Here is a 27707-nt window from a genome sequence, read left to right on the forward strand (position 1 = left end):
AGTCTTGGCCCAGACAGTATACAATTTCAACTGTATAACACATTTAGTCTTCAGTCTTAATCCTTGTGTTATCTCAGGGTCAAGGTGACCCGAAGGCCCGTAAATAAATGTGTATCACATATATCAAATTAAAAATCAAAATATTGCGATCACGTATAATCTTTTTTTGGTCCAAATTTTTCTCAATATTTATGTTTCACTGTTTAATGGCCAGGTCTGTGGCCCAACTGCGGACCCTCGTTTTTATGTATGTGGCCCTTGTCAGTTGAACTTCAAATCAGGAAACTGGTGATGATTATGAATATTTTTACATATTATATAAAACAGTTGTGTGATAATAAGCTATTTATACTTAGTTTTCGAGTCACATTTTATTCTTCTACCAAATAAAACACCAGTTTTTTTTCTTATTAATGAATCCAACATTTTACTTAAATGTTAAGAAGGTTCTTTGTCAAAATACTCACCACTTACAACTATTATGTTATCTCAGGGTCAAGGTGACCTGACGGCCTGAAAACAAATTTGTTTGTGGTATCCCTTGCCTGGTTTCAGGCCATCGGGTCACCTTGACCCTGAGATAACAAAAGGATTAAAACCAAAATCTTTGCATAGCGAATCATTTATATTGACATTATTTTAAAAATAACCATGATAATACTATTTTTGTCATGGTATATTTATACTTGGTCTTTATTATAGCATTTCTTTCTCTGCTTTTTTTTTTCCCTTTTCACCATGACTATTAGTCACGCTCACATTTGGCACATTTTTTTTTTTTTTACTCATCAAATGTGGCCCTTCTCCAAAAAAAGTTAGGACAGCCCTGACATATTTCATTCCTCATTGACCTCACAGAAAAGTTCAATGTGGCCCCCAAAGAGTACTTCACACAGGTCTGGGTCCAAGTAGATGTTTCCTCAACATAAAAGAGCAGATTCAGTTCATTTAATTGAATTAAATGTAAATATAAGTGAACTTTTGATTCCGTTATTCTTAAGGTCGGATCCACCAGGAGGACCCCAGTGACACATGAGCCCACCAGGACCACAGACGGGACTTCTCTTGCTACCCCTGTTTGAAGTCACTATTGGAGAGGGAGTGTGTGTGTGTGTGTGTGTGTGTGTGTGTGTGTGTGTGTGTGTGTGTGTGTGTGTGTGTGTGTGTGTGTGTGTGTGTGTGTGTGTGTGTGTTGGGGGGAGGCGGGATCTTGTGACTCACCAGCGACTTCCTCAGTAGTAAGACAAAAGTAACCGGCAAACTGCATCTCTTCGTGGCAGAAGTTCGACTCTACTGAGTGGAAACACCAAAAAAAAGTTTGGACGAGCTGCGGAGTAGAAACTGCGCTGATCCCAGACCCGCCGGAGTCCGCACACAGAATCAACAGGTAGGAACTCTTTTATTCAAGCTTTTCTAGCGCGTATTTATCGTGTTTAAAACTTATTAGGAACAATCTATAAGGATAAAACATGCATATATTAATATGTACAGTATATACTTTTGAAAAAAACATTTTTTAAGTTATAGTATTTAGCGTTTTAAAGATGAATGAATGAAATACATTTGATCAATGTTTTAGAAAAAAATGAAAGAAGAAGAAAATGAAGATTGTCAATGTACAAGTACAACTGGAAGTAGTCGTATGATTGTAGTAGTATTAGTAGTTATTGCAGTTGTACTACGAGAAGTATTTTAGTACCTGGTTGAAGTTGTAGCTACAGTAGTGAAACAAGTGTTGGTTGTTATTTTAGTACTTAAACTATCCATTGTTGCCATTGTGGTAATAAAAGGTTTAGTAGAATTATCAGAATCAGAAACTTTTGTGCCATTATTATAAACAGAACATTGGATTTTTTTTGTGGTGGCAGTACTTATTATTGGTAGAAAGAAAGGGTGTGGATATAGTAGTACTTTGAAGTAACAGTTTCTATTATAAATTGTAGTATGAATAAGCTTTTATCCAATATTGACTTGTTTAGTCGCTGTCATAAGCATGGTACTACATAATACATATTAGTTAGTAGAAGTTCGTGAAGTACATGTTGCAGTTATCCTGCAGTAGAAGTAACACAATCACAGTATAGGTTGCAGTTGTAGTACAGTCAGTCAGTAAACTCATCCTCCCTTTTTTTAATTGTCATTTATTGATCGTAAAAGCTAAAATTGACTTTTCTGTGTGTCATCAACATTGGTCAGAGATGTGAGGTGATGACAACCATCAATACTTCACACCTTAATCAAACAAAGAATGAGGAAGGGAAGAATAAACCAGAAGAAAACCACTTCCTGTGACAAGTGAGCAGTCCACGGTTTGTCAAGACAAAAACGGATGTCTTGGACAAGCCCATTGACTTCGACTGTGTGACCCGCTGAACTGTGTTGATGTAGAGGGATTAGGGAACAAGTGTCGTGTCACCGAAGCACTGAAAAACCATTTGCGGAGGCCTCGGAGGACGAGGTCACTGTGGCTAAACTTGGATGTATTTGCAGCAGCAGGAAGTGGGATGTGTGACAGTACGCATCTGAGGAGGGTGTGTCAGTGTTGCTGAACTTTAATTTGGCTTTATCACCGATCGTACTGGTTGTGTCATGACTGAGTTGTAAGATCAGGGATTGGTTCGAAACATATTGATCAATGACTTATGACTGAGCCTTCAAATTAAACAAAGTGTCCTGGAGGTTATGTAATTGTCTGTGTTTGTCTGTTAGCAATTGAACGTCTTAAAAAATATCACGGAAATGTGGATGATAAAACAAACGACATGTGATTAAATGTATAAATCATTATAAAAAAGATTCTCAACACTACTATTCGGACATCTCCTCCTTTTAAAACTAGATAAAACATAGACATTTTTTTTATAAAATGCAACAAACAAATCTCTGAAACAATTAAACTCCCATGTGACTCGGGTGACAGCTTCCTTGAAATCATTTGTTTGATATGTTCTAGGGTTGCTAGATGAGTTTGACCAGTGATCTTAGGCTACCTTGCCAACAGGGGGCTTCCTTTTTGCATTATTTTTAAATCTTTTTAGTGTCTTATCTGCGACTAAATTATCCAACAGCGACTCAGAGTAGAATCATTCATTCTCTGCACACATGGTAGAAGGTAGTGATGGTCTGATGAACCTTCATGAAGCAGTTTCGTTATTTTCAGAGTCCACTAGATGGCGGTCTCTGCACTATTTTCCTTTGTTTTGAACAACTGTTCTAATGAAACATCACATCATTTTTAAAGTGATGGCGCCACCTACTGACCTCCAAACAACATGACACTGCTTCCTGAAGCTTCAATGTAAAGAAGGTTCAAATGGACCAATGATCTTTAGACAAAACAATCATGTAACAGACCGTCCACTTCCTTATAAAACTGTCGCACTGGCTCGTTCATTTAGCCTCCCACTGAGTCCTTATTGTGTGTGCACGTGGCCATGTGTCTATCTGAGAGGAAGTGACCTCAGGTTTCCCACATGGGGGCGGCCAGGTGCAGGGGGGTGTTATTGTGTGGGGCGCACGACTTCCTCCATGGACGCTTTGTTGGTAAACGTCTGAAACGTGATCCCTCGAGCCTGGGCCCCTGTGGGAGGTAAATGTATTGCTTCACAAAACAGGCATCCTGTCCTCTGTCCTCATCTGTCTCGCTACAATCTGGCAGTTAAGTCTGTGGTTCATGGAGAGAGAGTATAAACTTTATATAGGCAGATAAAGAGTCTAAATGGTAACTGACTTGCTGCTAATGTGGTAATTACATTCCACAGGGGATACAATTACAAGTCCATACCTAACACTTACTGGCTACTCTCAAAGGAAATACTGACTTTAAAGGAAATGGCAAATTATACGCACTGCAGATGTAACGTCCTATTACACCGATTTTTCTGAATCAGGGCATTCCACTCCTTTGTAACATTTGTTAAACATTAAACTGTTCTGAGCATGACTTCCGATGAATCAGACGTTGTTTTGGAGGTTAAGTCTTCAAGAAGTTAAGATTCACACCCGCGTCACCGCATGGAGTTGACGGTGCGAACCGGTGAGTCAGCTGCCCTTTTCTCTGGCACCTTTGCCTGGAGGTATGATTGCAGGATCAGGCTGGAACAAAAATGTTTGGCAACACAACTGTTCACAGGACAGAGATAGACATGCGTCAGTTACCAACACTCAGTCTGGTTCCTGATGCCATTTCGGGATTAAAACCACCTCAGCAATTTTTCTGTGGAAGTTCTTTTTGTTCACACACTGCCAAGAAGTGATAATAAACATTATAGGGTTAGCATTACCAGGTTAAAGGTATTAAAACGTAACTAATTTTCTGCTCAAGGATTGTGATTTTTTTCACAGTAATGTTTCTATTTAGAGGTATAGACAAAAATTCATTTTAATGTAGCGACTGGAGCTCAGTTGTTTTTTTCTTAATCTTCATCCAAAACATTAAAAATATCTATTTTTTAGACATAATATATCAGTAACTGCAATACACAAGTCTGTTCAAAGGAAGTTGTTACAAGAGATACACACAAGTTGGCAATTGTGAAATTTTGATGGTTTGATTTGTTGAAAGACTGTAAATAAAAATCTTTCACATACATACAACTTTCTCTTCTTAACACGTTTCGTGCGTAAAGTATTTTAATAGCGTTTTTATATTATTGATTCGTTTTTAATAATAGAAAATTCTAAACTATAGTTCAAAAAATATTTTATTAACTATTAACTAGTCTTTCATCAGGCAGGTCAGAGTGACAGAAGATATAGCCAGCACCATTCAGTGTCAAATACCTTTCATCTTTATTCATCACTTGGAAAATGTATGAATTATAATGAAGAAATTAATATATATATATATATATTATATATTTATCTATATATTTTTTTATATTATATATTTATCTATATTTTTTTTTTTCTTCCGTTTTAATTTACTTATTGGATACAAATTCTTGTTGGGACTTTCAACATTTTCACATTTATGAAGGTACTCAGTTATTTAATGTCAACAATTAACCTCCAACAATCTATTGGGGATTTGTGTTGGGAAGAATCTGGAGATACGATACGTATGGCGGTACAAGGGCAACAATATGATTTATTGCGATATATCGTGATACTGTACGAACAACGATATATCTGTAGAGCTTTCTTCTGGTGTTGCAGAATTTACATTTTGCATGACTCTTGACAAAGTAGTAACTGCTTTCATTTGTTTTGAAAACTAAGCGTTTCCAAAAATCAGCTTTGAAAGCTCCTGGAGTCAACTGTATCCTCCCGTCCTTAGTCATGGTTGGGTTTAAATATTCCTTTAGCTGCAGAGGACATAATGACTGCTTCTGTTTTTTCACATTGTTTTTCTGTTTTGGGTCTTATCTTATTTAATTCTGTAGTGTCACCACTTTTTTTTGTGTTTACAACACTGGAAATAAAAGTGTAAATATAAAAAAATATATATATATATTGTGTATAGGCAACAAACAAGGCAACACAACCTAAAGTGCCACCTTTCAACAACTCCTGACTAGAGTCGGACATTACCAAGGTATGTCTCAACATCATGCTAGCATGACTGGCTCTCATAAACAGATGTGTTGAAGCAGTTGTTGCCAGTTTTGTTTAATGCACATTGCCACTGCTGCGTCTTCCCCTTCACTCCTGCTGGGCGTTTGTGGCTTTATAAGGCTTGTAAATTCAGTATGCCAGAATACCAGCTGTATTAGTGTCCAACGAAGTTATTACACTTGGCATCTACATCTGGAAAGGATAAACACTAACGCTGAATCACTCGGAGTGTTTAGTGTGAGCACATTGTTGTTCTTTAGATGATGGTCCAAGGGGATCTGACCTGTTGGGCTACATGAAAAAGCTCAACATTAGATTTGTATTATCTCACCAATAATGAATCTGTGATTTGTTTGTTCGGGGCGCAGCTGTCGGCGAGATCATTCCTGTTTGTGAACAGTGGAAATCAACAGAGCGTGATAGAACTAGCACGCGATCAAGAATCTCTTGCAACCCTCTCTCCCGTCTCATCATCCTTCTTTCCGTCAAGTATTAACAAGCATTTACACTTGGACTCACCCTCTCACTTTCTGTCTTCATGATTCCACTGGGTAGACAATAGACTCGGAGGAGACAAGCTGAGACGTGTTATACACAGAACACTCAAGTGTGGAATTATGTCAGTGTCTGGTTCTTAATCTGAGCGGCATTTGAGAGCTGTTTTCAACGTTTCAATCATTATTTTATTGTGATGTTAACAGTCTAAAACTATGTAAAATCAATTCATTTGTATCTCAAAAAAGTATTTTAGGGTTTAGGGTCCAAATGAAAACAGAAACATTTCATTCTAAACCTGTACCTATTACTACTGGTTTAAGGATGAAAGAGATTAGTCAAACAAATTGCTAAATAAAGGGATGACAAAACACTTCATTGCACATTTAGTTTGATGATGACATCCCATGGTGTCCAAACATGTTAGAGCCAATCTCATACCTTATAGAACCAACACAATTTAATTAATTAATACTGGACTGACTTTGGTTCTTTTATGGTACTGACCGAAATGTATATATTACTTATGAGCATCATGATTGTAATTGATTGTTCCCTTTAAGAATTGAAAGACCCACTTGTCAGAGTTCTGTATTTCAGCTCACATCAAACCAGAGAGAACTGGAACATCTTTGTTATGTCCCTAAAAATAACCTATTCTTCGACAGACCTGAAAATGCAGTGAATATATATTTTACATATATATATATATATATATATATATATATAGACGTTTTTCAAAACCTAATCATGCATTGAAAAAAGACGTTGCAAAGTCCACGATTAAGATTGTCTTGAGTGTTTTTTATCATTCAAAACTTCACAACTCTAAATAGTCAACATGAAGGAACCATAAATGGCAGGACACATGCTTAGCGTTTCTATAAAAGGTCGCTGGCTCCTGAATCAGAAGATGACACCGATTTACGACAAAGAGTCCGAGGAAGGATTTCTCCGGCTGCAGGGAGTGAAACGATAGGATGGCTTTAGAAGAGGATCGCACATCTCTCCTGCTCGCAGGCGAATCTGTCAGCAGACTGTCGGAGAAAAAAAAGGCTTATTAAAGACAAATACACGTTCCTTACATAGTGAGTTTACTCTGTGTGTTCCACCTCACTCCTTTTGTAAAAGATTCCTTCGTTTGTCTGCTAAAATTCCAAGTATGTTTGTTCATCACAACTAGAGTCTACAGAAGACGGTACATGTTTAAACTTTCTATCAACCCACGTCATTTTGAAATCACTTGTTTTCAATCAATTCTCTTGAAACTGGCGTCAGCAAGAAGTGCTCTTTAAAACTCTCTTCACCCTATTGATTATCGAGAATATGCATATCAATGTTTTTTGTTGGACTCAGTACCTCCCAAATTGAGTTTGGCTTGAATAAGCCGGCGTGACAAATAACACAACTGAATACCAGATGAATGACGAGATGGTGGAATTGTTTGTCCCTAATTAAATATGAATAAATTTTGAGTTGCAGCTTTTTTTTTAATACATTACAACACACACACAGCAACACAAAATTCAAGAGTCTGGCAAACATTACAGAGTTGTTTTGTTTTTCCATACGGTCCGCATGCGTTTGCAATTCTGGTGCCACTCTAATGGATCCTAAACATCTCGCTTCAAACAGAACCACAGTCAATGCTGGCAGTGGAAATTAGATCAGTGGGTACGATGGGGTTCCAGACAGTGAGAGCAGCACATGGGCCTGTGACACAAGCGCCATGACTTCACTCTGGAGGTATTTAACCCCCCTGAAAAAACCCTGCACCCATCGTACTACTGGAGCTCTACGTGGCAAAGTGGAAAACTATGGCGAACTTACACACATCAGCAAAATTAGAATGACTTTTTAAGTAGCAGAAATACAGAGAAAACACAAGGGATACCTAAAACACGTTTCCTTTAAGAACGACGGGGTCACCTTGACCCAGAGATGACAAAAGGGTTATATCCCTTTTTTGCTGTGTCTTTGATAAATCACTTTTCATAAATGATTTGTAAATAAAATCGACCTACTTTATTGTTGAAGAAAGACTAGAGCAAAGTAATTATACAGGATCCAGTGAATGCAACACTGGCTGTGTATGGCTACGATAAAATAAAATGAAAAATATACAAACAGATTTGTCTCAAAAAGTCCTTTAACCTTCTTCAGGGTCAACCTTAAGTTCTTCTCCCAGTTGTTGAGATCCTAAACAGCTTTATGGGTTTACATTTTCTAAATCCTGAATAGTCAACAGAAATATACATTAGCTATTAAAAGAATCAAGTAAAAGTTGTTTAAAAAAGAAACAACTAATTCCGACGTAGATGACTGAAAGTCCAGAAATATTGGACAAAATTTGAGCTTCAGGAAACAAACTGTTGAAAATGAAAAATGAGGGGGAAAGAAACATTATGAACAAATACAAGGCTGAGAGCAAAACTGGGCGTAACAGCAGGACATAAACCAGTTCCTAGAGACAAGGGAGGCTGTACCAGTAACTGGGAAGATTCAAGTTCTGACGTCTGTTTCATGTTCCAGATGCAAATACAACTTGTGTTGCCAGTAATCAATCATATCAGGATAAGCTGTGAATGAGTCAAAAAACTCTCGGAAACCACAATGATGAGGCCAATTCCTTGGAATAAGGTCTAAGAACACAGTGGAATTACCTGAATCACAATTGTTGTTTTGTTCTCAATCAGCTTCTCGATCTGACCCACATCTCCAAATTTCCTGTGTATCCTGCTGTTCATGCGATCAAAACAAATGACAAAAATTACAGATTTGTATCCCATTTTAACATGATTATACATCATGTATGTCTTGATTGATTACGAAGATATGAAGTCATGACAACAGCACTTCGCCTTCCGCCAAGCTGTTTTCTCACTCTGTTTTTTTTTTTTATTGCGATGTGTTGCTGCGTTGCTCTAAGCCAAGATTCCACCTATATGGAAAGAGAAGGGGGAAGAAAATGAGGTCGTTCACAAGTCGGGCTGGAGTTGTGGTAAATAGATGGAGGGGCGATAGATGGGCCTTGCTTGGGGAGCAACATAATTCAACCACACTATCAGTGTGTTTACCAGAGCACCTGTTTTCCTATTAAACAGCAGCAGCAGACTTTGCATTTTATCACTGATAATGAATTAGGTGCAGAAGATGAATGGTGTTTTGCATGGCTGCATGATAAAGAAATCCCACTCTGTGACACGGCCAGATAAGGTGCTGACGGATTGCAGTACTCTTCTGGCAAAGTCAAGAAACTAGCTAGCGGAATTTGGAACTTAAAGCTCTTTTTATTTCAGACCAAGGTTGCAACTTGTGAAATCAGGTGACATCGAGTGCCGCACAATTAGCTCGTACCTCAATGAAGCCGACACATTTATGGTCATGTAATCCCCCCCTTTTTTTCAAAGATAAACCCCAAAAAGGTCCCTTCTGGTCATTAATCTTTATTTAGATCAATTAAAAAATATATATGGATTGATTTTGGTTCATCCTTATCCTCCACTACTACTATTATGCATAGCTGACTATTGCTTGTATTCCGGCTGTTTTGATTTCCTTTTTTGTTTGATGAAGATTTCTTTAAGCTCCCTGCTGTTAGGGCAAAATATTTTTTACCGTCCAATTATAATAGATGATGTAAAATGACAATGATTTTTTTGAAATTTGTTTAATGTGCTTGCACCGAGTACTGATGGTGTGATGAAGATTCATGAAGCAGTGACCTCCACTAGATGGCAGTTTCTGCACTACTTTGCTGTTCTAATGAAACATCACATCATTTTTAAAGTGATGGCGCCACCTACTGACCTCCAAACAACATGACACTGTTTCATGAAGCTTCATTAGTCCATATCCAAGTCTCCCTTCCACATTGGACTGTCCCTCTTTAACCAATCAAACTGAATGCAGGTGGGCCAGGCTGAGGGGAGTAGAAAACATTTTTTAATTACTGATTTTTAAAATTGCATTTAAGAAACCTATGGTATTCCTCTGCTGCTACCTTATGTCAACATGAAATCCCCTGTAATGAGCCTAATTCAAGAACTTAAAAGGTCATTTTCGTATTATATTTGACCGGTATTGCCTGTTTGATTCCGTCAAAAAAAACAAAGAAATCAGGCTTTGGATGTCTTTAGGCTCCAGCAATGGAGTCAGCTGATCACAATTTACAATCATCCCATTCCAAATTACTTTACTGGAAAGCGATTGAATCACTCTCTCCTTTCCTTTTCACATCTCATTTTTCATCCTCTGTGCATGTTTCACGTCTTTAAAAACAGCTCAATGATGAGCACATTTCCTATTTTTGCTAGAATCCATGGCAACGGCACATTCTCACCGAGAGACTCAAATAAAATTGACTCTTACGATCAGCATCACAAGCAAACGTTCTTGACCCAGAACCCAGAGCATTGGAAGAAAAGTGAAAAAAGAAAGGTAGTTGGGTGCACAACTGGAGGGATTGGGGGAGAGAGGCGGTCCCGGGATACACGCCAGTATGATTTATGGACATCTTTGAAGTGAGCTCACTGCAGCACACGGCCTGCCCAGTGAATTTCCGAGTTCTCGTGGCGCTGGGGCCAGGAGAATAAATGAACCAGAGGTCAATGACCTGTACTCGTGCCCCACTCCCATATGCATCCCCCCTGTTTTGCCTCAATTTATCACTCTGTGTTTGGACTCCAGCAAGCAAATATAAGGTGAAAAAAAACATTTAAAAGGGCATTTGTCACCTATTAGACACCATTTTCAAGGCAAAAATAAAGTAACAAAGGACTAAATTGCAAAGGCGTATTATTTGTGACGTGATAAAACATTGTTTTGTTTATTAAATATACAAATTTAATTGTTTAGAGTAAGATGTTGTTTTCTCATTTTCCTTTCTAAGATCCTTTCTATTGCTTTTACTAGTGATACAGCAAATATATCCTTTTTGAAGCACAATGCACATTGACTCGTACAAATGCATGCTGGGTCATGTCTTCGGAGCAAATAAGGTAATGGGATCTGATCCTTAGTGCAAAGAGGCTTACGGTCCTCCGGAATGGGGTCCATGTTTACGTGTTGCCGGGACAACGAGCATGGGAAATGGCCTGCCTTTACTGGAAATCGCGGTGAAGATGTAGTTTGTTTAGACATTCTGAACTTATTATAATTTAAGCAGCAGTAGCCAGGCCTTGATGAGTATTTTTTAAACATTTGCTTTAAAAAATATAACTTTTCTAAACAGCTTAAAAAAACCAAAAGGGTCAAATGTAAACACCCTTAAGTCTGTGTTTAAGATTTATGTCACTTATGAAAACAAGTCCATGATGTTCTACAACAAAAACTTCTTTTTTTTATTCCGTTTGATAGATCTTTGAACAACATTTCAATGTTATATATTATTAACAGCACAAGTGAGCAAACTATTCTGGTAACCTGACATTTCAATAATCTCACTACACTAATAGATTTTTCAAATATACCCCCGTTTCTTACAGATCATTTGTTGATACACTTGAGCACCAAAATTACATCACTTATTGAAGTACACATTTTTAATTGAACAGTTTTTACATAAACGTTATATTGATTAGAATTTCGTTGCAGTCGGTTTTGTCGAAGATTTTGTGCTGACTAAGCTGATTTATTTCAAAAGTATCAAAGATCTAATGGGGCCCAGTTGTTACTAATCTGTACATAAACTGAGGCGTAATCTGATTCAGGTATCAAATCAAATGCCAAATATAATCCGTATTCATTTTCTGTAATAATAGGTTTATTGTTTAACAGTCATGACTAGTGTAGTATTACTTCCCAACCAACATTTTGACAAACTTTATTACGGTACTTTGTGAAGAAATCTACATGCGGTATTTGGCAATGCCACAACGGACAAACTTCAAAACAGTGCATTGACACTGTTCTGACAATATTTATAACTTATGTACTTTTGCTTTAACTCACCTTTAATTATTTCTGGTTTTGTGACCAGTGAAGTCATAGCCTCCTCTAGGTGGCATCATTCCTACTTCAGCTTTAAACAAGTGTTTTCAGTTTTAGATTATACTCTTAAATTGATGCAAACATTCGATAATGAATGTGGATTTAAATGTGATGTGAGTATGATCTAAAATACATTTCAAACATAAAAGTAATCTCAATGCTTGTGCAGGTATTCCATTGACAAGTAAACTATTAATCTAGCGCGTAGTGGTTAAAAGAGTCCCGTGAGATCTACCAACTGCTTATAACAACAGGCTACATAACCGCGTCAGTGTTTAAAAATAGTAAAAACAACTTCCTATAGACATTAACCTCAGGGTCAGGTACCATCGCTGCAGCCACGAGCTGAGAATCTAAGAGAGTTAAAAATAATTGCTAACAGTTGTGGCGGCACAGTTGTCTGTGGCCGAGTGTGTGCGGCTGTGAAATCTTAGCCCGGCCCTTCTGGTCCGGGCGAGTAGTACTGACTCAGCAACATTAAGAGACCACCTGGTGTTTGCCCAGACTCCTAACGCCATGTTTCGTCTTAATTCTGCCTCAGGGTGGTTACTAAAGGACACGTGTGCTCAAGGCTGAAAGCTCAGTTTGAGGAAGGACTCACTGAGATGTGCCATAATCAAAATAACAATTGAGAGATAGTGTAACTTGCTAAACTAAAAATATTTTAATCCTTGTTCACTTAAGCCTTTCCAAGAGACTTAATTGAAATTTCATTGTAATTTTTTTTTTTATAGCTAAGTAGGTGGCGCCCACACAAAAAAAGTTAGATTTCAATAAAACTAAAGTTTTACTGTAGACGGTGCCATCTAGTGGGCCCTGAAAAAGAACAGCACTGTTTCATGAAGCTTCAGCAACACATCACCACATTTTTTTATCTCCTGGTCAGGATTTTTGTGGCATTTGAATACATTTTATTATGAATTTTCTCTTAATGTTCGAGTAAAAGTAAATACAGTAAGAGCAATTAAAGGACGATTATAGTGCTTTAATAAAATACAAATCTGGTGGCCAAAAAATGAAATTAAGCTAAAGTCATAGGTTTATTTCAAAACATGGTGAAAAAAATAGATCATGATTTTTCTTTTATCGCATTCTCTGACCAGATTTCACCCTCACATCTTACCATTCACCAGCAAATTCCAGCACACAGATTAAAAAAAAAAAAAAAGACCGGCCATTCTCCAGTCATTGACTCTCCACTGGCACTCGGGACTCAACTGCATAGTTTCTCCAATTCAAACCAGATGTGAAGCACAAATGTATGGCAGCTTTTTTTCTTCTTCAAAGGAAGACAAATGTAGGCCAAAAATGTCGTATTTTACCCACCGTTCCAGACACTGCGATATAAAAATAAATTTCCTGCAAACAAACTTCTCCTGACGTTGGTTGGAGCAGTAATGTATGATTTCATATAATTGTGATGTTATTGTTCGGCGGATTCGGACAGGCTTTGCTAGCAGGTCATTAAGGCATGTACACGTAAGACGACGACTGGCAGTGTTTAGCTAGAAAACATCTCCTGAACAGCCGCTACAAGGTGTACGTCTTAACCTCCGCCCCTCCATTGTGACTGGTATTAAAAGCCATCCAGGCACATCCCTGCGCTTGCACGGTCATTAAAACCAGCAGAGAAAGAACAAATTACAAAGGCCACAGCGACAGTGGCTGCAGCAGGTACTTATTTTCCTCCTTTATGTTTATGATGTTGGCTTTCATTTGAGGTCTGAGTCCCCGCCCACTCCACACCAGCCAGTGTTTAAATGCTCAGGGACAATAACAGGTTTCTACTTCAGTGTCTGGTCACGCTGCCAGCAGTCTTTGCTCGAGTTTGACCCCGGGTGAGATTTGTCTGTGACTAGATTTTTTTTTTACTTGATCTGTTATTGCCACTGTTTAAAATGTTTTAAACATTTGACATTCAGAAAAATAAACGATAAAGATGATATACCATAATAAGATTTTATCTGTTCACTAGTGATGGGCGATTTTCGGTAGCTTCATGAAACAGTGTCATGTTGTTTAGAGGTCAGTAGGTGGCACCACTTCTTTAAAAATGATGTGATATTTCGTTAGGGCAGTTGTTTAAAACAAAGGAAAATAGTGCAGAGGCCGCCAGAGACTCTGAAAATAATCGCACCGCTTCATGAAGCTTCATTAGACCAGCACTAAATTATTTATAATTAAATACTGTGGCCGAACAGGCAGATCGAGGCCGACCAAATTTTAGGAGGTCACAGATCGTCGTCTGAGCTATCATCTGTGAAAGTTTGAGTCGTTTGCTAGTCCGAAGCTGCCGCTACCAGGTCGCGAAGTTGACACAAAGAAACGTTGCGCGGAAATTGCCATTCTGAAATGTAACTTTTCAACCCACTTTGTGGCCATTTTGCGCCCAAACAGCGATAGGTAGTATTGAAATAGAATAGTGAGGCAATTGTATAAAGAGTATAAAGAGTGCGGCTTATTTTGCCACCAATTGTCTGTGAATTTGAAGCCCAAACATAAATACAAATGTTTTCAAATCATTCAAAGTCTTTGCTCCCAAATTTTCAAGTTTCAAACTCAAAAACTACAGCCGCATATTTTGTTCATAACCAAGGCCGAAAGATGCGATACCTTGAAAACAAAAAAAGGGAAATTCAAGTCTACTTAATATTGAAATAACTACAGTAAAAAAAAAAGGACCGGTAATGAAATTTCATTTGTGCATCGCAGCAGTCAGATGAATCATGTCTGTGATTCTGTCAGTAATTGTGTTTAAATGAGTGATCGTGTGTGTGAGCAGGGCCACAATATTATCTCTCCTTCATGAGCAATTTCCTCTTCCCACTGTGATAAGATGCATTGCCTCACTGGTTCTTTTCAAATACTGGACATCATTTATCTGATGCAGTGAAAGCAATCAGGGACACAGCAAACATTCCGCTCGTTTGTCAAACTCTTGTGTTTTTTCGCTGTGACCTGAATAGCTGTGACAGTCCAAGCGAATGCTCACCAAGAAAATCCACAAAACTGATTTGCTTGACGAAAGATTTAATACTGAGTTTTTAAAAAAAAACACATGTTTAGTTACCAAAATGGATTGACGATTTCGGGGGATTTGTCTCCTGAAATGCTACACTTCTGTGTCCAACGCTGCTCTTTAACCTACATAGCTTGACTGTTTCTGGAAGTTCTCCATATGGAGGACAATATGGCATGTGTTTATCCATATGCTTCGCTTTTCCCCCAGCAGATGATTTAAAACTCTTCGTAGTGCTCCAGTGTTTGGTTGCTCAAATATTTCCATTTTCTCAGGTCGCACTCGTTTTAATTTGCGGCTCCTTCACCTCCGTCAGTGGGACGCGATTTAAAAAAGATCCAGCAGGACTTCAAGGCGCCAAACTTTACTGCTCTTCCTCTGGTTTGTGGGGCCATTTGCGCCAAATTTTCCAGATAGTTAAAAAGTTATTGACGACACTGCTATTTTCCGTAAACCTGTCAATCAACGCTGCTCTTTTTGAAGGAGGGTATAAAGTTGTGCGTTGAAAGAATGAATCATAATCTGAATAATTACCGATTAAATAATAACTTTACTAGATTAATCAATTATTTAATCAGAAATGTATTGATATAGATAGATGGATAAACTTTATTCATCCCTCTTGTTCAATTATAGCAAGAAGGTTGCTGGTTTGCTTCCAGCATGAGACAACCTGCGTCCTTCCCGGGCTTGCATGGGTTTAATCGTGGCACTCCAGTTTCCTCCCACAGTTAAAAAAACAAACAGGTTTACTCACAGGGATCTGCATAAGGTTGGCCTCCTGTTCAGGGTGTCCTCTGTTTAAATAGATGAATTAATTAATATTAAATTCTCAAAAAGGCAATAAAAACTGTGAATGTAAAATTGAAATAAAAAAAAAACTTTTGTTTCTTATATTTTGCAGTTGCAGCAGAGTACCAGACCATGATGTAGCGACAGGGGATGTGTAGTAATTGCATCATCATTGTCTGCATGATGGGGTTGTGTGTTGTCAACACAGGAACTACATCCTCTTCTGGGACTTCCTGATATCCACAAATCATTTTTGATCCCACTTCCTGTTTATGATAACGCCTCAGTAGACTTCAGAGTGTCAACTCTCCAGGGGACAGTAGGCTTTTTTGTCATTCAAATTTGGGAAACAAATACCCAAAATATTAGATTATTTGATGACAACAAATTACCTATGAATATTTTTTTTACTTAATTTGAATTAATATTAGCTCATAAGTTTTATTTTCCCTTTTACTGTATATTTTAAAAATTACCTTTACACCTAGTATTTAAACATGAATAAATAATTGTTAAGTTGAAGTCAATTACCTTTTTCAATTATTTATTTTCTTGTGTTAATAATAGCTGTGAACTAAACTTCTATTGTTGAAAAGAAACCAGTTAATAACTCATTACAATTTAATTTAACTGTATTTTCTTTCTTGTATTTGTGATTTCTTTATAACTATCTAAAAAAAATGTTCTTGATAATTGCTTTATTTGAAAATATTGGATATCTGCAGCCCTTTTTCAAATATAGTCGTGTACCATCATATATATACAGTAAATACTGTATATATATATACCCGATTATTTCCCTTATATTTACTTTGAACATCTAACTATATTTGTATTTATCTTTCTATTACTATATAACACTAACTAACATTTGGTTTTGGTTAATCACCTTAAAACAAAGTAGTTATTTACCTGCTATTTCAGTCTCTCAGTAAGAGATCTTTGAATTGTGTTTAAAACTTTCATTTAAAAGTGTTGGCCTCTTAATGCTTCATCATATTCCCTGATGAATTGATAGCGTCATGGCAAAATAACATTACGAGAGCCCAGTCAAGGTTGCACACAAGTATACATTCAGAGCAATCATCCACTTGTTAATTCTAACGTGTGAATGTATCAAATACCTGGATAAGCACCATAAGCCCAATTTTACAAGCAGATTGTTCTTGTGAACAGCGGGAGAGCAAGAATTAGCAACCGGGCCAGTTCCCAGCAGGTTGTTCATTTGGAAAGAACCAGAGCGGAAGCAGAGTTTTGGCTAGGGATTATGAAGGACTAGACCAGAGACGGTATCAGTTCAGTCCTTTGGTAAACGTCCATGACATAGTAGGAGAGCGGCGTGTCGGCACGTTTTCATCAGTCAGTGACTTTGTGTCGTCTGTCAATTGGCCCTGGACTTCATCCTGTTTCCCTGCCGGGTGGGATTGTGATGACTGTTACATTTTAGCCTTGGCATTCCTGGTCTATCTTCGCAGCCAGTTTCAGGACAACAAGTCCTAAATGTACTGGAGATGCCAAACCCTTTCAGATGGAGGTGTTAATCCGTGAGGTGGTAATTAAGTGGTTAGTTAAGTCATAACGATGAATCGATATCTTCAAAAAGTTGATATGTGTTCAATGCACAGGTTGTGAGTCCATTCCAGGTCGTGATGTAATCGTGGCCTAAACTTTTAATGCAACGCAACAGATTAAGTTCTTACTTCGGCTTAACCTGTTTTCTTAACTCATTTTCTTCCCCATTCTTCTGTTATTTATTGTTCTTCCATCTTCTACTGTTTCTCCATTTATTTTAGGAACTTAAAAATGTAGGAAATAGTTAGTGTGTAATCATATAGATTAACTTTCGACAGACTTGCTCAAATTAAACTGTGAATGTTATATCTGGACCTGAAGCAGCCACGATTCCTTGAAGCCCACACTTTTCTCATGGCCCGATTTCAGTCATCATTCTGGAATTTATTTATTTTTTTCTATCCAGAGTGGGTTTCTTAGCCACCGGCTGAAGGAGATGGAATATACAGAAGGAGATGGGAAGCCCTGTGAGAACTGGCACCCAGACTCAAGTTGATTGTAACCCAGATCCAGTTCACTTTACTTTTAGATTAAGTTGGGTTTTTTTTTTTTAGGTCAGCTGCTTCATGCTGCAGTTTTGAGTTCTTTTGCCCCGAAGTAAAGCCCACTGACGTCAGAACATCTGTGAGACTCTACCATCAGAAATTCATCCTCGAGAAGTTTGCTTAATGTACTTTTATTAATAGTATATTTATTAATAATATGTTATTTAACTTTTTTGTCATTTGAAAGCTGGACCATATTTTTGTTCCCTTTTTTTATTTTTCACTTTAAATGACATAACCAAATAAGATTAAGGTAAATTAAATTAATCGGACATCCTATGGATGAAAGAGACTTAGTGCAGTAATATCTCACCTTATAATTAGAGATATTCAAAGCTCAGAACTAGAAAATACGATTAGAAGGTTTACTCTTTCACCACAAGTCACATTTGTTTTTTCTCCTCAAGAACAAACATCTGTTTACTTTCAACAAATTCCCTCCCATCTGCATTTTCCATATGAAATTTTTGACATTTATGATCTCTTTTTGGAAAGCATCCTGCCGAACAACATATGACATCCCATGATATCAAATTGTGGGTGGTCTTGTAACTAGTTTTGAATGGTGTTTAAGGCTCTTGCTGGCCACGTACTCATACTTGGCGGGACAGATTTGGTCCTCGGGCCGCAGTTTAACGCTTGTGTCATAGAGCTCAGTACTCATATATTGGTGAATTGCTCTTCACCGCCATTATTCGATGACTCTCTGGTCATGTTTTTTATTTACAAAATAGTACCACTGGTATTATTTAACATGGATGTTAAGGGGGAGTCTTATCCTGCAAGCAACTTGGATGGATAAAAAACACAAGTTAAGGCTGAATCTGTCATTATAAATATGTATTCAGGTTTTCAGGAAATGTTTTGATCGATACAGTAATCTTGACTTTCCTAGAACAGAGTAATTTAAACGGCTACTGTGTTTATTTTGGATAGTTAATTTGACACTTTTTTTTTTTTTTTTAAATGAGTCAAGCCTCGTCTCGTCTTTGTACCTGGCAAGCGAAAGCATCACATACCAACCTGCCACTTCAGATAACATCGAGGTCACAGTGTTCATTTTCAACTTCTATACTGTTGATCTAATCTCCACATCGTGTTTATGCGGGCTGACGGCGTGTCTGTCGAAATCTTGGACCTTTTAGATGACGTAAAGGCAAATGTGCCAGATCAGCATTTCAACCGAATTTTGTGCAGGTCAAAACACAGCTGGTAATGCTAATGTGCAGCCATAAGCTAGGGCTGGAGGCTATAATTTTAGACAACGGAAGATGAACCCAAAACCCTCAAACTGATGGTGCAACCTACTGACCTCTAAACATGACACTGTTTCATGAAGCTTCATCAGACCATCACTAATAAAACCGATATGTATTTTTAATTTTATTTCAATTTGCCCTAATTCCTCACAAACGGTGGCACCATTAGTTACAAAATATTAAAAAAAATATTATGAGGTTACATTAAATAGCTGATCAAAGCAATAGATTTTGAAGGAGACATCAAAGAAGGGTTTTCCAAATGGTTAAAAAGCGAGTTAACTGTACGTTTCACCTCTTATCCAACTGTCTTCAGTTGAAACGTCCTACTAGAACTCTACTGAGTAACACAGTCCAGTTGACGCGCTTTTGAACCATGAACTAGATGAATGCGAAACCTTCACAGATACTGAGAAGGGTTGTTGCTCCATGAAATAACATGAACACATCCCTATTTCCTACATGTTACGGCGAAAGTATATAGTCTTTGCCCAGTTTTCTAGTCGCATTTTAACTCCTGACATGTTGCAATCTTCTGACAGCAACAGGAAGAGACAAGTGGTTATCAAACGAAAACAAAAGTGACAGCTACGCCTCCTTCTCTTCCTGCAAGACACTTTTATCACAATGCAATAAAAGTCAACTGGATTGCAAGTCCTAGCATATCACTCTCTCGCTCCAGTTGGCTTCTTTCTTTTTCTTCCCTTTCTGCCTGTAACAAGATAGAAGAACGTGTTTTTCTTTTCTTTTCTGTGTTGTAATATTTGTACTTCTTTTGCCTTTTTTTGTTAAACTCAAATAATAGAACACTGTTTTAAGATCATAAAATAAAGAAGAATATAGTTGTGTTAAGCCTTAAGTTGAAATTGGAAAAAAAACTGGAATAAAGATTTCATTTTGTTTTCAAGCATCCATTAAATCTTGTTGTTTTTCGCAGACATTCAAAATGGCGGACCGTTTTGACTGCGGCAACTGCAAAGAATCCCTGTACGGCCGAAAGTACATCCAGTCAGAAGACAGTCCGTACTGCATCCCCTGCTACGACAGCCTCTTCTCCAACACGTGCGACGAATGCAAGGAGTTGATCGGCCATGACGCCCGGGTAAGGGCCGCCACTTAATTCTGTGACCAGATGCCAACAAAGTTTGCCTATTTCTGAGATAAACTATCGTCATGACATTTCTCTTCAACCAAATCACGATGATTACCTCAGTTTTTCCATGCTTCAAGCCACTCATTAACAGGTAAAACAATGTTAAATCTCCTCCATGACCCTCCGGCAATCAGTTTTAAGTGCCGCGTTTTTGACTTTTCCTTGGATAAGTAAAAGAGTAATGATGTCAGGTTAATGATGCATAATGCATGCTCAATGAGGCATGTTATCTACATTTTATTTGGCAAGACACACTAAAGGATAATTCCCCCCCTTTAGTCCAAATAGGAGTTTGACTGTAAAATTAAAAGTTGTTGGATGAGAGAACGTCTATCACTCAGCAATAATTGAGCGGCTTTTATTAACAAAAGGGGTGCTTTGGCAAGAGTAGAATTAGTTAAAGGAATGTTGTACATGAATAAATATCTGTGTATTCGTTAGAATGATCTTATGGGTGAATTGAATTAACTTAAACAAGCGTGGTATTTATTTATTCAATTTTTAGTCTTGCTGTCGGATGCTATTGATTTCTTTCACGTTTAGGAGGTGTTTAGTCTCCATTATTTAAAAAATGATTTGCTTTAAAGGAAAATTTCCTTTGTGTACATTTGTTTACAAAAACGTATAAAGTAAATAACGCATTTATATGCTTTTCAGCATCTAAAGCACTTAACACCAAACTACGCTTTCACACAATCACACACTGATGGGAGTAGGCTGCGACGCAGCGTTCCATTTCAACCACCTTGAGCAATCCTAGGTCTTGCTCAGGGGCACAACGCCACAATCTCATCCAGAGCTGGATTTGAACTAATTCGTTCAGACAAAGTAACTCAGATTTGTTCATCCATGTTCATACCCCTTTGAAGATCACCTAGACCACCGATCAAATCAATAACTTTGCCTTCATCTTTCGAGTCTAATTGGTTGATCAACAAACTATGACACTTTCCAGGAGCTCTTCTACGAGGAGCGGCATTACCACGAACACTGCTTCCGCTGTTTCCGCTGCGATCGCTCTCTGGCCGACGAGCCGTTCACCAGTCAGGAAAATGCCTTACTCTGCAACGACTGCTACTGCAACGAGTTCTCCTCCAAGTGCGTTGCCTGTGACAAGGTCGTCATGCCAGGTGGGTTTTGACACAATTGTTTCCTTGAAAATGTTTAAGTTTGTGATATGTTTTGTTTTGCGGTCTTCCTTAACCGAGCAACTTGAAGACCCTTAGACGTTTACTGTGTGAGGAAGAGAGAATGCTACCACACTAGCTAAAAAAAAATGCACTTAAGCTGTGAATTTCCATGCAACCAGTTTAACAAAGACTAAAAATACAATAATTCAGTGAAAAGAAAGATTCCTGGATTAAAGAGCAAAACAGACCCGCTATGACATCGTAATTGCTATTTTGTTGGACTTGTTGAATGTAGGCCAGAACTTGGAGCTTGGCATGCTGCCATTGGACTGATGATGACAAGAGATAAGCAAGTCATATATTTCAGAGCCTGAAGCTGCTTACAAAGCCTCCATGAAGCCGCAGTCCAGGAAGAGTATGATGTGTGAACATTTTTTTGAGCTTGTGAGAGTCCGTGTTTATTCTTAACTTCACATGAGAGGATGATGTAGAAAACTGTTCTTTCCTGATGCCTTAAACAAAGACTATATTGTGATGTTTATTATGTGGTAAAGGTCGGTGATCTTGTGAATAAGCACATGTCAAAAAAACTCAGAATGTCTATGTACGCAGATGACCCACATTTCTAGCAATACATTTAACTCATTTTAGTCATGGTTGATAATTTGTAGAATTATTTAAATGCACTGACTTAATCTAATGCTAGAGATAAGATGATCTGCAAGTTATCTCAATGAGCTTTCTAGACATTGCTCTAACAGTGGGGTTTCATGAAACAGTGTCCTCATTTTTAGAGACATTTTACCTCGTTAGACCATAACTGGCGGTACAATCTGACCAGGAAATGTGTGTCTGTGATGGGAGAAAGCGTGGACTCTGTGGGAGCAGTGTTGGAGAAAAGAATGAAGGCTCTTATGCAGGGCATCCAGGCTCCTCTCCATGCACTGCGAAAAAAAGGAACGCTTTAAGACATCCTTTGTTCCTTCTGCCATAAGTTGCCACAAAAGAACTCTCCCTAATGCTTGACACGCACTTTTACGTTTACTATGTACTTCGAACAATGTTTTCCCTGTTGTCAAGCTTTGCTAAAATAGGTGCACTTTAAAATCCAACATTTATTTATTTGAAATGTCACTCCCTTCCCAATCCTTTTTTGAAGTTGGTGCTTTGATGAACCTCATAATTAATTTTTTATAGACATTTTCAAACATTGTGGAAATTGGACTTGAAAGGTTCTTGCAATTAAGCTGATTACATGTTCTTGTTATTCATTCATATTAGCTTTATTACGTGGGAAAAAAAATACTCTGAGATCTACAAGACAATGCATTTATATGGTTTTGATCTGAGATTTATATTAAAAGCATTTCAGGATTTTTTTTTTCATTATATCCCACTCAATGAATAATGACTTTGTTTTTGCAAACGCCAAATTTACTCACATTAAAATCCAATAATGCTCTCTTTGTGCTACTCTAGGCCTGAAATCTTTTTCAGTGGGATTTATGTTCTTAATGGACGAGGGAAGAATTGAGCCTGCAGCATTAACATGTGGCACATTTAACACAAACTCACATTCACTTAGTTTGTGTAATAAACCAACAAGTCTTATAATAAAAGGCTTGGTTGGTGAAACAGTGGCGTGTCTCCCGTTTTTAACTGCAGGGATTAAATGTTGAACTTGTGGTTATTATTATTTGAAATAAAACTAAGTTTAAGGAAAAACAATGAGAGTTTTTTTAATTCAAGTTTAATGTCCATGCAATAAAAAAACAAAACAATAAAGTGAACAAGGTGATAAACGAATGAGAGATTCTAGGACGATAAGTTTGTACATTTTCTTATTTTCCTGGTTGTTGACTTTATGCCTCACCTGTGCAGGTACAAGAAAGCTGGAGTATGGAGGGTCCACATGGCATGAGGGATGCTTTATCTGCCATAGCTGCGAGCAGCCTATCGGGTCCAAGTCCTTCATTCCAGACAAAGACGAGCATTATTGTGTTACTTGCTACGAGGAGAAGTTCGCTCCTCGCTGTACCCGCTGTAAAAAAGTGAGTCAAATCTTTGCATGTTTGGTATTTGCTCAGTTCTTTGGTTAGAATAACTCAAAGATCCTTTTCTTGTTTTATGTTCAGGCATTGGCGAAAGGGGGCGTGACCTATCGTGAAGAACCGTGGCACAAGGAGTGTTTTGTCTGCACCAGTTGTAAAACGCAACTCGCTGGTCAACACTTCACGTCCAGGGACGACACGCCGTACTGCCTCAAGTGTTTCAGCAACTTGTACTCTAAGAAGTGTGAAGCCTGCTCCAAACCGATCACAGGTAGATGTTGTGTAAACTTGTTTTTTCTTGACCGGAGCTTCAACTTGAGGCGCATCTAAATCCTTCTGTGTCTTTGTCCCCCTAGGGTTCGGAGGAGGGAAGTACATTTCATTTGAGGACCGTCAGTGGCATCAGCCGTGCTTCACCTGCTCCCAGTGCTCCGTGTCGCTGGTTGGTGCTGGTTTCTTCCCCGACGGGGACAGGATTTTATGCCGTGACTGCCATACCAACCTATAGAGGGACCGATCCCTTACCAAGCAATCCGAATTAAGATTCAAACTACGCCAAAATGTTGCCTCTCAGGTTGTATCATTAAAGGAAATTGACTTTCCAGCTGAGAGAAAGTTTTATACTTCACTGCCAACTTTGCCATATATTGAACCAAAACCTGATGAATTTTTCGTAACATTTCTTGTATATGGAAAAACACTTTTGAAAAAATGCAAAATGCTAGTCACTTTGCTTTATATTAAAATGCCCTTTTTTATTAAGAAGCTGGGCTTTGAAGTAGAACAGTACCATAGAAAGATGTTGCTGTTAAAATACTGTTCATGCTTTTCTTTCTTGTGTCAGTTATCCCTCTCTTTTTCTCTAATCTTGAACAATTTACTGTAAATAGTTGCAGAGAAAGAGGTGTGACATTGCTGTATATTGAAATAAAGAAAAGAAAAATAAAAAGATTTTGTACAATAAAAAAAAGGAAAAAAAGTCTTTGAACAGAAATGTGTTGTAAAAAACAAACAATTGCACTTTTGACTTTCATGCTACCATGTAATGTGCACATAAACACACCATATAAAGATAGGGCACGAGACACGCAAACCACTTTTTCATTTATCCTTCTGCTGGAATTATGCTTTATTTTATCATTTTAACCATTTTGTTATTTTTGTTTGTGCTTCAGGAGCCAGTTTTATAACCATGACAATATTTCTTTTTATTTTCAGGAGATGCATGTTCTTTTTGTTTGACACTGTCATGTTCGCTTGATTTGTATGTATGTGTGTGGCCAGATTTCTTATTAAAAACCTATAATTTACTGAGGGTTTTTATTGTCTATATCAAGGCGCTTGAATCAGTTCAAACGACTCATCACACTATGATGATCCCGATGAATAGGATAATCTGATGTGTTGAGAAAATGCTTTTTAACATTTACTATTGTTGGTGTAGGCAGGAGGATCATACAGATCAAACTTTTATTCAAATTTTATTTACAATTTAAGGGTGGAAGATAAACGTGAAAAATAAGATAAGAAACTTGTAAGGCCAATTTGTAATATTTTTTACAGAGTGCTGTTGTCCAGAAAGTTCATTCATTCATTCATTTTCAACCGCGTTATCCCTTGCCGGGGTCGCAGGGAGACTGGAGCCTATCCCAGTATCATAGGGCGAGAGGCAGGGGACACCCTGGACAGGACACCGGTCTGTCGCAGGGCACACACAAAGACAGACAACCATTCACACACTCTTATACCTATGGATAATTTCCCCAAGGTTTTCAATCAACCTCTGTATGTTTTTGGACTGTGGGAGGAAACCGGAGTGCCCAGAGTAAACCCACGCAACACAGGGGTTGTCCACAAAGTAAATTATACAAATTAAAAAAAAAAAGTAATAATGGTAAGATAATTACTAGTTAAAGTCTTGTAAAATATTGTAGGAGGGGGAAATCCATTACGTGATAAAGGTAAAAGAAAAAATGTGAAAAACAAATCAATCTAAAAATGTTACATTTAAAAGTTAAAGTAGTAATTAACTTTTTTATCCCTACTGACAAATGTAACCCATACCTTCGAAGGTCGTTCACAAGACTGATCGTTGGCATCATCAACAAAATAACTTTTCTCAAGTTGCGCTAAAAAGTAGATCATATGCCTGGGTTAGTGAGAATTCAAAATGGTGTATCTGAGAGCCTATGTAGTCCCTTCGCCGACTTTTGCATGGGTCTATCAGATCGACTTGGTGATTTTCATTATTCTTGTGAAGTTTCTGCATGAATAGTTTTTAGATCTTGTTGCCAATGCTTTTTTTTAATCATCTGTGTGATCCTACAGATTTTCCTTTTAACATGTCACTAGAAATGTATTGAAGTTTTGACCATTCATTCCCAAAATCAGTCTCTTGCACCCATGTTGTACCTCCACAGTTCTTTGAACACAATAGTAGCTCTTTATTGACTTCACATCTAAATCAGTTGTTTTCAAAGCATACATCAAGACCCATTCAAATCCCCTTCAAGGCACAACTGTTTTGAGCCAGCACAGTTGTTGAATCATAGAAACTGTTTTAGGGGTACTCAGCGGGGGTTAGCACTACCACCTCAAAGCAAGAAGGTTGCAGGTTCCCTTCTAGTCCAGCATGAAGTTTTTATGTTCGCCACATGCTTTTGTGTCTACTCCGGGCACAGCCGAAAACAAACAGAGCTGCAGGTTGTTTGTTGTCCATTCACCGCAAGCAGCTGTAACCGGGTCTAGATCCATGTGACCCCGACAAGCGGAAACGCAGCAGAAGATTACCAGTAGATACATTATTGGTAGTTGCTACTGATAACAGTGTAATTTGAACTAGAAAGCTACGTTTTTTCCAACCACAGACAAACCAATCCATAAAGATCTGAGGCAGGTCCACTGGTCGGAATGAGGATCAAGAATGCCAGTGGACCAAGAAGATAACACCTTTAAACTACATGGGTGGCAGTAGTTTTGGCCGACGTGGTGAGAACAATGTGACGAAATCGGCAAAATTGCCAATACTCCATTTGTCAATGATCCTGGACTCATTTAGTTATACGAACTGCAAAAAGACGGATAATAGACGTGAGTAAGTGCTCCAAAAGCTGTCATGTGGAATAAATGGACTAACGTGGATGGTTTTATATTCTTCTATCTCGTTTTATAGTTGTAGTGAAATGTCCATTACAACTTTATTAGGCCATAACTTTCCCTGGACGTGTGTTTACTGTCTCCGGCAGAGGAAACCACTCCGGCGTGTTTAGATCTTTGACATGGTGTCAACGTGTGCACAGAATGTAACCGAAAAAAAACAAAAAAAACAAACGATTAAAGTGCGTCTGTTGCAGGATATTTGTTTGAAAAAGATTGCAAGAGACAGCACGGTCACATGTGCGTGTGTTTATGCTGAGTCGACTATTTCGTCACCTTGATGAAGAACACACACACACACAAGCCGGCCAGACTTCTCATTGGCACGAGTGGAATCGCTCTCCTCCCCGCCGCCTTTTTGGATTTTTTCACCAAAAAAGGAAATGGAAAACTCAAAGCTACTTGCAGAAAAAGGAGAAGGAGGGGGGAAGCTGGAGAGAGAGGGAGTTGGGGGGGTGATTGTGGGAGAGGGAAGAGAGGGAGGATGTTCACATCTGGAACTGCTCCATGGCACTTTCGCTTGAAGGGCTTCGGTTTGAAACGCAGACTTCTTGGATTTATTGAAAGGAGGCGACTGGGTGAGAGGTGACAGTGAACAGAGAGTCAGCGAGGAGGTCACATTTTTTACAGCTTATATTCAGGGGTGTGGACGTGTGTGCATGAGGTATATAACCTGTTTAAAAGATTGAGAAAATGAGCGATAAAAACACTTAAATCTGACTTTTATCTGAATCTCTTGGCACACCTGTGGAAAAGTTTGAAAAGTAAAAAAGAAAACAAGTGAATTCATGTCCAGGTCAAACGTATCTGTAAATATTTTCTCTCACTTTATTTCACTGTTTCAATTCTACGACACTAGATAGTCCATAAAAAGTGTTAAGAGAAAGGTCTGGCTGAGACTGGATCCTTTGATTTGAATAAAGTTGTTGGATTTAAAGAAGGCAGTTTGGAAAGATTAGCTCATGCACCGCTCTTATCATTCCCAGAT

The 27707-nt window shown here is 38.1% G+C and overlaps 1 protein-coding gene across 1 annotated transcript; it reads left to right on the forward strand.

Moving 5' to 3' along the window:
- Positions 1 to 1229: 1229 nt before the first annotated feature.
- On the forward strand, positions 1230 to 24873 carry fhl3a (four and a half LIM domains 3a). Its single transcript, XM_087806328.1, has 6 exons — positions 1230 to 1387; positions 20167 to 20331; positions 21338 to 21512; positions 23394 to 23563; positions 23648 to 23834; positions 23920 to 24873. The coding sequence occupies exons 2-6, from the start codon at positions 20176 to 20178 to the stop codon at positions 24069 to 24071; spliced, it is 840 nt and encodes a 279-aa protein (XP_087662454.1). The 5' UTR covers positions 1230 to 1387; positions 20167 to 20175; the 3' UTR covers positions 24072 to 24873.
- Positions 24874 to 27707: the final 2834 nt, after the last annotated feature.

Source organism: Callionymus lyra, chromosome 13 (genome assembly GCF_982586985.1).
Source record: "Callionymus lyra chromosome 13, fCalLyr1.hap1.1, whole genome shotgun sequence".
NCBI classification, from domain to species: domain Eukaryota; kingdom Metazoa; phylum Chordata; class Actinopteri; order Syngnathiformes; family Callionymidae; genus Callionymus; species Callionymus lyra.